We start from the raw sequence: 11,315 nt of genomic DNA, 5'->3' as shown, positions 1-11,315 counted from the left end.
GCAGTGCTGGGCGCTGAGTGCTGTCGTCCCTTCACACTGTGTGGGACAGGGTGTGATGAGATTCCCCAGCCCACAGGAGACCTGCAAATTGAAAATGTGGCCTCCCTGTTGCATAGGGAGGTCACTGTAGAGGGAGATCGGGTTGGAGCCATCCTAAATTTGCTCTTAAAGCAGTTGTGGGCTGTAACTGTGCAATTACTGTAGCACACTCCTTTGCTAGAGTTGAATTGAGCTAGCATTCATCAGACTAGCTTATTATAGCCTCTGTAGTTCTAAACTTTGATTTAAATGGAAACGAAGTATGTGGCCCTTGCAGTTTTGGAAGTGTCAATCCAAGTGTCATCACTGTCAGCAGGAAGGGCTGAAAGAGGAGCTTTCAGAAAATTATTACATCCCTGTTTACCTCAGTTGAACCATTAACCCTGAAGCCTAATACAAATAAAATGTTAATATTACATGGGGTTTAGTGCAAACATCCCCTTCCTCGGTTCTTGGTGGACTTGGGGACATGAACAACAAACCTCTTCCCACCGGCACCTCTGTACTCTTTAGCTGCAGTATTGTGTTTCTTTTGAGCTTTGTTTATCAGCAAAGTTTTATTTGTCAATTGACAGCTGGGTATTTCTTGAGCATTACTGTAGCTCCAGCTTTAGCCCCTGCTTGGCAGCAGTTTTGCTGGGTGAGCTGTTCCCAGCCTGGCCTGGAAGGAATGCCAGAAGTGGTCTTTGCTGGGAGCCATTGCTTGCTCAAGTGAGCCAGAGATAACTAGTAGACTGTGAATCTCAGAGTAAAGTAAGCAAAGGCACTTAACAGAGCTGGCTCCGTGCTGTGGTTTAGGAGCAAACGGGCATCCTGGATGTCTGATAAGGGTGGAGATGCGATCTACAAGCACAAATCCTATGAGTCTTGGTTTCAGTGTGACCTGTGTAAAGGAATTAGATACCCTGCCAGATAAGAATTCTATTTTTGGCCAGAAGACTGCAGTTCCATTTGGGAAATTCACTGACCAGAAGTGGAGAAATGGATCAAAGAGCGTTTGCCTTCTGCGTTCCTCTGTGCTAGCCCTGTGGCTGGACAACATTTTGCAACCAGAGGGGGTGGGAGCTGGAACAATGTCCCAATACAGCTAGTACTTGCCATTTGCATTGTTGGATCTTTCTTGATGCCCTGCAGCTCCAGACCCTGTAGGATGACTTACACGAGCAGTGTGTTCCTATAAGGGTTGCACTGTGTCAAGTGGAAACCTTTGGAGTCAGGGCTGTTGGTGTTACTTGAACATAAGCATCTCAAGAATATTCCTTGCTTTTGCTGTAAACTCACTTTAAAACAATTCCCTCTTGTCTCCCTTTTAGTGCCACCAACCATCAGTGTCCCTAAGGGCCAGTCAACAATCACCGTCCGGGAGGGATCCCGGGCTGAGCTGCAGTGTGAGGTTCGAGGGAAGCCCAAGCCTCCCATCATCTGGTCCCGGCTAGATAAGGAAACCCCCATGCCTTCAGGGACAATGACAATGGAGACATACGATGGGAAGTTGCGCCTGGAGAGTGTGAGCAGAGAAATGAGCGGGACCTATAAGTGTCAGACAGCCAGGTACAACGGCTTTAACATCAGACCCCGGGAAGCCCTGGTGCAGCTCAACGTGCAGTGTGAGTATAACCATGCAGTACTGGAACTCTTGTCTGAATGCCTGTGTACACAAAAGCCTGTGGGCTAAGCAGGGTTGACACACTCAGTGCTGCTTTCAGGCAGAGTTGACCTTTCTTACTGGGCTGAGCAGACACATCTCTCTTGTCTGGGAACCTGTGAACAGTTTATATTTAATTGGGTCTGGCTACACAAGGCTAAGGGTAGGATACCGTATGGCCAGCATGTTGCAAGTGGAAGGGAGAAGTGTTGTGTGTGTTTGTACACAATGCTTTCTATTTCCCTATCAGTGGATGAGTGCAGAACAGCAGCTTTACTAGGCGTGTGTTTGTGTGCATTACATATATGTAAAATACCTTCAGGATATGTAAGTTTGTAAAGTCAAGCACTGAAAAGGTAGCAAGTGAATGTTAATTAGATAATTTCCACCCCACAACCCTTTCTTCAACTTAGTTACCCTGGCTGTCATTTCTGGACATGCCTGAACCATTTTGCCTGAAAAGCAGTGCTAGGCAGACCCTGGGGACTGTATACTCCCAAATGGTTTCCATGCAATAAAGCTGTAACAGAAAACTGATTCTATCACGTGGTGTATTGAGTGATTGCAGTGATGGGCAGTGCTCCCAGCCCCGCTTGAAGGTGATAACTCTGCACAAAGGTGAACGTAGAGGGAAGGATGCTGCTGGTGTCCATGTTGGGTGACTTGTCTCTGTCCTTTCCCTGTAGTGGTTTCTCCCTCCAGAGAAGTGAGTGCCTGCTCTGTTCCCATTCTGTTGCAACATGTAGGGGTCTGTGCTCTCTCCTTCAGTACAGGTGGAAGGCAGCTGGGTAAAACACCTTGGTCTGGAAGGAGCTGTGACTGTAGGAGTAGCCCTCCCTGCAGACCTTGTCCCACCAGGGTAGTGCAATTGCTGAACTGTTGCAAAGTCCTCTGAGCTGCGCAGATCTGGCAGGTGTGGGATGGGTAAGGAGCACGTTGCTTTGCGCTTGGGCACGCTGCCTCTGAGCTGTGACTGACGAGCCTTCATGCACAGCAGTGTGTGCAGTGCGTGCATGTCTAATGAGACATGCTGCCACACTCCTCCCAGGCTCACCCCCTGGGAAGAGAAGTGAGACCAGAGTGGATAACCTGGCTGAAGCCAACCAGACACGCTGCTCATAGATGTGAGCTGCTGGGAGCACAGCAGTAATGGAGGTGTGTGAAATCCTGCAGGCACTTTGAGTATTCAATGATCCCCTTTTACAATTATCTCTGTCCATTCAGGAGCATGGCAGGAATTAAATTACAGGATGGGGACAGGGCAATGTGTGCATATTTCCACGCAGGTAAGTATGTGTGGAGAAGCTTCCCTTAAGCAAGGTGGAAATGTGCGTTTAAGCTGTTTTGGAAGACAGGCTGGGTCAGGCGATGGGGCATGGCAGAACATGGCTGGGAGGGTGTCTCTTGGTCACCCCCAGAACTGATGGGAGATGCAGCAAAATCTCACTCTGGAGCAAAGAACCATCAGACCTGCTGGTATCCCCAGTTTGGTGTTGGTGTTTGAAAGCTGTGTGGTCCTCACTGACCCTCATTGCCCCTGCAAAGGGAGCAGCAGTGCTGAGCCAGGGATGAATTCAGGCTTACTAGGTGGTCTGGAGGGGGATCACATCCCTGAATCTTGGGTTCGAGGGGGAGGACATGGCTCCCTACACAAGAGATACGGTAGGTAAAACCAGAGGCTGTTCTGGGGCAGACCCTTTGATGTGACCCCCAAGAAGGCAAAGATGTAATAAATTTCTGTGTAAAGAGCAACTTAACATACTCTACCTGTAGCTTTTCCCAAGGCCAAGTAATGCTTTATTGTGATCTCACCCAAGTAATGGTGGCGTGGTCCATGTGGCAGCCCACCCAAATGGCTCTCTTCTCCATCGGCTCTCTGTACCCTTAGTTGGAGCTGGGTGCGTGCTGAGTGTTTGTACACCTGAGCTGCCTCTTCCTGCCAGGAAACTGTGGCAGGACCTTACGGTGGCACTGCCTGTTCTGTGCCTGAGCAGGCAGCTTTGGTTTCGGGGCTGTCAATTAGCATGAAAAATGGTTTCGGGGCTTCCATTAGCATGAAAAACAAACTGCGAACCAAGAAAGTAGGGCAAGAATTGCCCTTGTCCCCTTTATAGCCTTTATAGGCTCCCCCCTTTCCATCCGCACAAAAAAACACAGCAAATAGCACAGTTCCTCTTTATGCCTCTCCTTGTTCACACAGCTGGAGGGAGGTGGGTGCTGCAGCAGGGGCCACTATGGTTAATTGAAACACTGCTCTCCAGTATGGGTAGCTCATTAGTCTGGTGGCTTGCTCTGGAATTCTCATCTTGTCGGAAACGGGGATCGTGTGGCTCCTGCAGCCTCCGTGATGAGCGCTTCCCCCACCTCCCGCAGCCCTGCGCATCCCACCAGAGAGCTGCTTACACGGGGCGTGCGTGCACACAGGCGTGCGCTCAGAGGTGTGTGTGTGCGCGCGTGCTCAGACGCGTGTGTGTGTGTGCATGCAGGCGTGCCTGTTTATGTGTTAGTGTGAGCTCTTTTTGAACTGGCTCGCTCAAGGGAAGAGCAAATTCTGGGTGATAATGTGGTTGTTTCTCTGATTTGCTCCAAAGCTAAAGTTGCAAAATCAATACAGCAGATCTGATTAGATGTCAGAACCTGTTTCTGTGTTTTTCTTTTCTTTTGCTTCTCTCACCCTCATGCATATAGTGCTGTACTGTAACAAACTAGCCCAGAAATAGGCTTTGCCAACTGCACTGCAGTAGTGGAAAGAGAATAAGAAGACAAAAAGAACAAGTCAGCTGTCAAAATAAAAAAGCGTTTGAGCTTTTTATTATTTTTTGTATTTTGCAAGCAGAAACAGTAGCTCTCCTTTTACCTTATGAGCTGTAATTGTCTATCATTAGCTCTCTGACAGGCTGGATGGTCTGTTCTTTAGACTCCTGGGTCTGAACTGTAGAGCTTTGGAAGATTAATAAGTTCATGAAAGTTCTTGCAGCCTTACAGCTCTGTGGTTAGGATGGAGAAATGTTGTATACTGGTTAGAGCAAGAGATTGGGCTTGTCAGAACTCCTGGGAATCTGGCTACCACTTGCAGTGGCAGTGTCTTGTCATCTTTTCCTGTATCTTCAAAACAGGAATAAAACTGACCCACCTCTTCAAGGATTTGTGGAGCATAATAAACATATCACTTCCAAAGCTTGAAATAAAAATAGTAATGGAAGGGCAGAGTGCTCTTGTTGTTAATACCAATGCTATTGCTGATGCTGTTGTCAAGGCTGTTTTCAGGACCAGGGACTCACTCAAGAAAATCCTAGCAGAAAAATGAATCCTCTGCAGAGGTGGGTTTAAAATCAGGGCTGGGTCACCCCATGTAGGTGAGAAAGCATAAGGCTGTAAAACACACACTAGGCTTGAAAATGTGCAGCACTCTGGGTTTTGGAACACAAAGTGTCATTTGATCCAATATGTATGAAAGAAGGGAAGAAAGAAAGTGTGTGTCTGTGGATCAGTAAAAAGGAAACTACCTAGATACAAATTTAGCAAGTACCTAATAACAAGCTGCAAAAAATATATTAGTCATGAATCCTAAAAGTCTGGTTAAAATAGCATTTCCATGGATTACAAAGATTAGTAGTGACTCTCAACTCTAGCTGTTGCTAGAACTGGCCTATGAGATGACTTTCTTATCACGGTGAATATTACATTTGCTCTGTTAGAGCCTCATGTAACAGTGTGGTGTAAATTGCAATCCTAGTACATTATCCTGCTTGAATTATATTGTGTCAGCTCTGATGCTTTGTCAATTGTGAACAGCATGACACAATCTACTGGACAGCTCAGTCAAAGTCCAGCTCAACCCTGCACTCCTCAGCACACCTGATCCTTGCTACATCTGCTCCAGTATTTTCCCATAGATAGGTTTATCCTCCCTCACAGCACTCACTGCTTGCTGTCTCAGGCCCTTGCTCGATCACCTGAATGGGTTCTCCCCTCTTTAGATAACCACCAAATCCTGGTAGCAGAGCACTCATCTCCTCTGTTGAGAGATGTTAAATAGTTCACCAAATTCTGATGACTTTATAAGCAGACTTTTGCTGCTGCCATTTCTGTCTTTGGCAGGTGGCTTATTGGGCTTTATCTTCAAAGCATAGTCAATATTAGGTGTAATCAAGAAAGTAGACTAACATTCTCTTTGGAGGGGCAGTTTTTATGGTTAACAGGACTTCAGGAGCTATTGCATAGTCCTAGACATAGGCATTGCCATTGCCATAGGGCTGGTGACCAGCAAATCTGGCTCTGCCTTGACCTAGAAGACAGCCAGAATACCTCCTGCTGGGGCATCTGTTGCCCTTGTCACCTAAACTAACGTTCAGGTGGGCACAGATATGTTTTCCTACTCAAGCTCACATGCTGGCAAATGTTATTCCTGGTCACACGCTGTTGACTCATTCCACTTTAAAATCCTGCTGAACCCATTGGCAACGCTGTACATCAGGCAGGCAATAGTCAGCATCAATTTCCCCTGTTGTCTGTGTAGCAAACAGAAGAGCAGGGAGGAGAGGAGGGGGCGATACTGTAAATAAGTAAGAAGCATTGCTGGATCCACGCAACTGGAAATGGAAATGCATTAAACTGTTTCGATCAACTGTTGAAGCCATAGCTCAATGTCAGTGCTCTTTGCTGGTACGCTGCCCCCTCTGAAACATAAGTTTGGATATTAACAGCCCCATGAAAAGCACTCTTGAGACATGCTCCTGGCATGGAGATGTTCCTGCAGAGTGGTTAGGACTGGGCTTTTGGCTCCTGAGAGCTCCTTGCAGCTCTCCCTGCCTATGTGAAGAGAGTCTAAGAGATATGAGACTGTCTCTGGCCAGAGCTGACCCATATCCGTGACTAAGCTGGCTTGTCTGTCTTGCTGCTTGGCCATATGAGCTGGAGTATGGAGCCATCTGCTAAGAATTTTAGACTTGGCTAGTTTAATTTCTGAGTGGATTTATTAATAGTGACTGGTTTAATTTTTTTATTCTTTTCATCAGTGAGGTCCATCCTGACACCCTCCTCCAAGCTGAGGAGCGCAGTTCAGGAGCTAACTTGGGGGCAGAAGGTAATTTTTCTACCTTTGCAGTGGCTGGGGCTTTCCTGCCCTTCCATTCGTGCTTCAGTATTGCTGTTCTACATAGTACTCATCTTGCTCCCAAGAGGAGGGAATCATCGGGCTTTCCTACCAACCAGAGCTCTGGGATCTTCTGGCTCATTTTAGACCATCAGAGGCTTCAGAATAAACTGATGTTCTGGGGAAGGTGTGTCTGTATTCGAAGCCATGGGAAAACTGTGCCTTCTGCAAGTTCAGTGTTTGTAAATCTGGAGACCTTCATTAACAAAAGAAGAAAATCATTTGTAGTCAGGGGCATGACCTCAAACCACCAGTCTGAGCAAAGCCTGACCTGGTTGTTAGGTCCCACTTCGATGGAAATCCTCCCTGTTTATCCCCTAATTTGTTGTACACAGGTTTGTGTGACTAAGCTGAAAGTATACATGTTATTTCTGTGTTTCTATCAATACACAGAACCGCCCCGCTCCCCCTGTTAAGAGCGGAGTTTTATTCCTGATTGTCAACACACTTTCCACTTGCAGTATTGTGCCTGGGATTAAGTTGCTTAGAGCTTGTGTTTGTGCACGTAGCCCTGTCCTCAGCAATACAGCATTAGGATTGCTCACTCCGCTTCCCAGTGCCTGCGCTGCTAACAACTAATTAAAGTTGTCAGTCTAAGGACAGGCTGAAGGAGGAATCAGTTTTACTCCGTCATGGCTGTAAACCCAAATGGCCACGGTTCAGAGCACAGTAACAACCACAGAGGCTTAGCTGGCCTCAGATTTGTTTTAACAATTACCGTCTCTTGGTCCTGGGGCCTGGCAGACGGAGGCTGTGACAGCACTTACATTGGCTTTGGATTGGGTCTTAAGATGCGGTTGTACCAAATGTAGCTGAAAAGAGGATGGCTGCCGTTCGTCGAGGACTTGTTGGCCCTACCCTCCTGCCAACCTTGTGGCATTGAGGGGCAGGTAGCCTGACAGGCTAAGGATGCTTAGCTAAAACTTTCTTTGTGACCACCTTTATGTTTGCGGAGCGAAGTCCCAGGACTCCTAGTGCTGCTTTTTTGTAGCATTAGGTGTACGCAGCTTTGGAGGAGGACATCTTTGACAGGGTTATATGAATTTTGGCTGGCCTGAATTTTTCTTCTGAGTGTGTAGCAGTTAGGACTTGCTCTGCAGGACCCTTGTCTCTTCTCTGCTTGCTGTCTTGTGGGGAAAGTTCCCATGTGCTGCCACTCACTGAGATTTTCTTGGGAAGTCTCCCTTGAGCCCTTAGAGCTTTTCCGATTTACCTCTTTGATTGAAATTGATCTGACAGAGCATGTCTGCACGCTGTGATGGCCAGGAGATACAGGAGACTTGAGACATAAAGCAAAAGGCCCAGATGGCAGGGAGAATTCACGGGAGCAGTGGGGGCTAGGGAGCAGATTTTGCAAAGCTGGCACATTCAGTCTGTGGCACCACACATCAGATGCAAAGTACTGGGAGGCCTCCTTGCTGTGCCCTGGATACACGACCATGAAAGAAGAGAGGATGATACCCAGATATGTGCATCAGGAAGGTGGGAGCCCTCCTTAAAGAGGGGACCTGGGTCTGCTACATAAGACTGCAGCCTGCTTGCACTGCCGTCAGCCTTTGTGCAGCTCATTGCTCATCTCTGAACACCTCTGCGGCTGTAATGATAGGCTGAGTAAAAGCTTGTTTGAGAGCTCTTCGCCTAGAGAGATGAATTTGTTTGTTCAGAAGAGAACTGGTTTAAATCAGCTAATCCATTTCTTGGATATTGTTGGGAGAAACAAATACACTTTCCATAAGCTGACATTATCCTGTTTTTGGCCAGACTCTCCAGGAAGAGCAACTTAATTTTATCTAGAGAGAGAGAGAGACATCCAAGCTATACAGTTTTGTCAGGAAATGAGAGACAAGCTGTACAGACACAGTGGATGGCAGACAGTCTTTCCTGACATTTGACAGGTTCCTCTCTAACATGCACTGTGGGTACTTCTGCTGCATGCTTACATCCAGTCAACAGGTAAGAGATGGTGAGCTAGGCTCGGCAGCTGTTGCCAAGCTTTCTCTCTTGGTCTGTGTAGCACCAGTGCATGTCCAGGGGACGTGGGAACTGGGCCAAGGCAGAGAAAGGGCCATAGATCCTGGCACGTGGGGTGGTGGGTTATTCTCTGCCGGAGGTGGTGGATGGGACTGGGATCTGAGTTTATGGACAATGCATTAGGGAGAGGAGCAGATGGTACCTGCTTGTATGGGTTGGGTCTAGTGTGTATATTTGAAAGAGAAAAGCCAGTGGAAAAGACTGGGGATAGGAGAGCTAAGAGGATGTGAAGGTTTGTATATACGTTCTAGCAAGAGAGAGAGCTGCTGCTGACACCTGAGCAAAGTAGGTTTGGGAATACTGCTATACACGGTAACACTAGCATCAGGAGACATGGGGCAAGGGAGGTGGTAGATGGAGGGACCTAGAAAAATGCTGTCAGCTCTCATATTTTGAGGCTGTGATCACAGGACAGAAAAGGAGGGAATGCTCTGTCTCTATCAAATTCTGCCTTTTGGTGACCAGGACATGAGCATGTTGAGTGCCCAGCTGCAGGGAGAGAGATGCCATGGACCAGAACTCACTAGGGGAACCAGTAAGACACCAAGCAGGCAAGAAAAGCAATTAATTTTCTCATGGTAACTCTCAGCCTCTGCACAAGAGCCTGAGGCACAGACAAGTGAAAACAGCTGTCCACACCTGCAGGGGACATCAGACCTGACACAGGACCTGTGCCAGGGGAGCAGAGGCTCTTTTCCCCCAGCCTCTTTCCCAGAGAGCTATGTGGTGCTGTGGCATTGTGCCTATGCCTTTGCTTTTCTCCCATGAATTTTGGGCCATAAACCATGTCAAGCAGCACCTATGAGGGTGCAGGAGCAGGTTTCCATGCTATTCCTCACCTACCCCCTGCATGCTGGCACTAGGGCAAAGCTATTTTCTCCTGCCCCACTGGAGGACTGTGGCAGGCACATGGACGCAACACAGAATAGCAATGCCACTTTTGAGGAGGGAGCTTATGCAGGGAAGACCCTGAGACATCTCTGATATGAACAGAAGCCCTAACAGGAAACCAAGCATCTGGGGGGGGTGGGGGTGGTTCTGGGTTTTAATTAGCTGTGACCATCCTGACCCCAAGCTCTGAAACAGCACCAATTACATTCACTCCTCTAGGGAAACTGTTTGCATGTGAATTACATTTCAGAGGTGCTCACTCAGGCGTCTGTGCATCCTAGCTGTCTTCCTGCTGCCAGTTCTGTCCTTGGGACACTGTACTGGGAGGCTGAGGGTTCAGTTTTTAGGAAGGGCATAAGTGCCTTTTGGAGCTTTCTGTGGGGAAACAACTGTTCAGTTACTAGTTTGTGCTTTTCCACTTGGGCCAGTGTCTGAGAAAGGCTGTTTTTAATTTGAAGGCAGGAAACAGTGTTTTCTCAATGAGCAGAGATCATATTTCCAACATGCGCACCTCTCACCCTATTTCACTTCTTATAGTTCCTGATTTCCATTCCTCTTTGCCTCTCTGTTGCAAACACAAATAGGCATGTGTGTGCACATGCTCTTACCTTATCTCAGCTTTTGCTTCTGATTCAAATTTAATTGGCCTCCAGGACTTGAGGTAAAACAGTCGGTTTTCTTTATGAACCCAGTGGTGAACCTGCAAAACCCTCATTGGTCCCAGGAATTGACAGACGTGCTTACATTTCCTAGTTGCATGCAGACCTGTTACATTTTGTATGATTTTGGAGTCCTTGTTTCTAGGGTCGTGTGTGATTGCAGGAAACCATGGAAATTTTTCATTACTTTTGACTGGGAGGAAGCTGACTTTTGAAACTGCTTGTTTGCCAAGCTGCAAGGAGATGAATGGGATGTAGAAAGACTGAAAATCACTCCATTTCTGTGGCAAAGAAGCATCTGGGATAAATCCCTGCAGGCTAAAGAAAGAATGGCAACTGAAGGCTATTCCAGCCGACCCTTTGGAGGCTCTTGATCTGTTGTGACCTGCTCTCACATCTGACAAAAGAAGTGCTGGAAATCTCATCTGTCGCAAACATGCTACAACCCTGGGCCCAACTCCGCCAAGCATTTCATGGGAGGAATTGGGGTTCCCGACAGTGCCTGTGATTGAGGACAGGAGAACAACAAAAAATAGTGGCATTTGCACTGAACAGGGATTTTCCTTACCAAGTGCTGATTGCAAGGAGATATTTTACTGTCCTAATCATAAGCCAGAATGCAGTAGCTAATAACAACTTAATGCAATATAGATGGGCTTAATAGTGCTAGGTCTGCTGGGATTTTCTGAGCAGTTCATAGCTTATGCACAATACAGGCCCTTTAGCCGACTCCTGGTATGCTGTAAAATGGGGAACTGGGGCTTGAGGGAAGGGGAGCAGCCCTCTATCTAAGGTGGTTTGCTGGAAAGAGCATAATGGGTCTAAAGGGATGAGAAGATGGTGGCAGTTGGCTGGGTCAGGGGAAAACTGAGCAATACTCAAAATGGGTTATTGT

The 11,315-nt window shown here is 47.3% G+C and overlaps 1 protein-coding gene across 3 annotated transcripts in view; it reads left to right on the top strand.

Annotated features, from left to right (window-relative positions):
• MDGA1 (MAM domain containing glycosylphosphatidylinositol anchor 1) overlaps window positions 1-11,315 on the top strand; it is a 151,501-nt gene that overhangs the window by 69,181 nt on the left and 71,005 nt on the right. For all 3 annotated transcript variants that reach the window (XM_064446009.1, XM_064446011.1, XM_064446010.1), the window contains exon 8: window positions 1,353-1,646. In XM_064446009.1, coding sequence (XP_064302079.1) covers window positions 1,353-1,646 — 294 coding nt within the window. The remainder of the gene's footprint in view (window positions 1-1,352; window positions 1,647-11,315) is intronic.

This window comes from Phalacrocorax carbo, chromosome 3 (genome assembly GCF_963921805.1).
Source record: "Phalacrocorax carbo chromosome 3, bPhaCar2.1, whole genome shotgun sequence".
Classification (NCBI taxonomy): Eukaryota; Metazoa; Chordata; class Aves; order Suliformes; family Phalacrocoracidae; genus Phalacrocorax; species Phalacrocorax carbo.
Note: the sequence above shows the minus strand (reverse complement) of the source record. Positions and strands in the feature narration are given on the sequence as shown.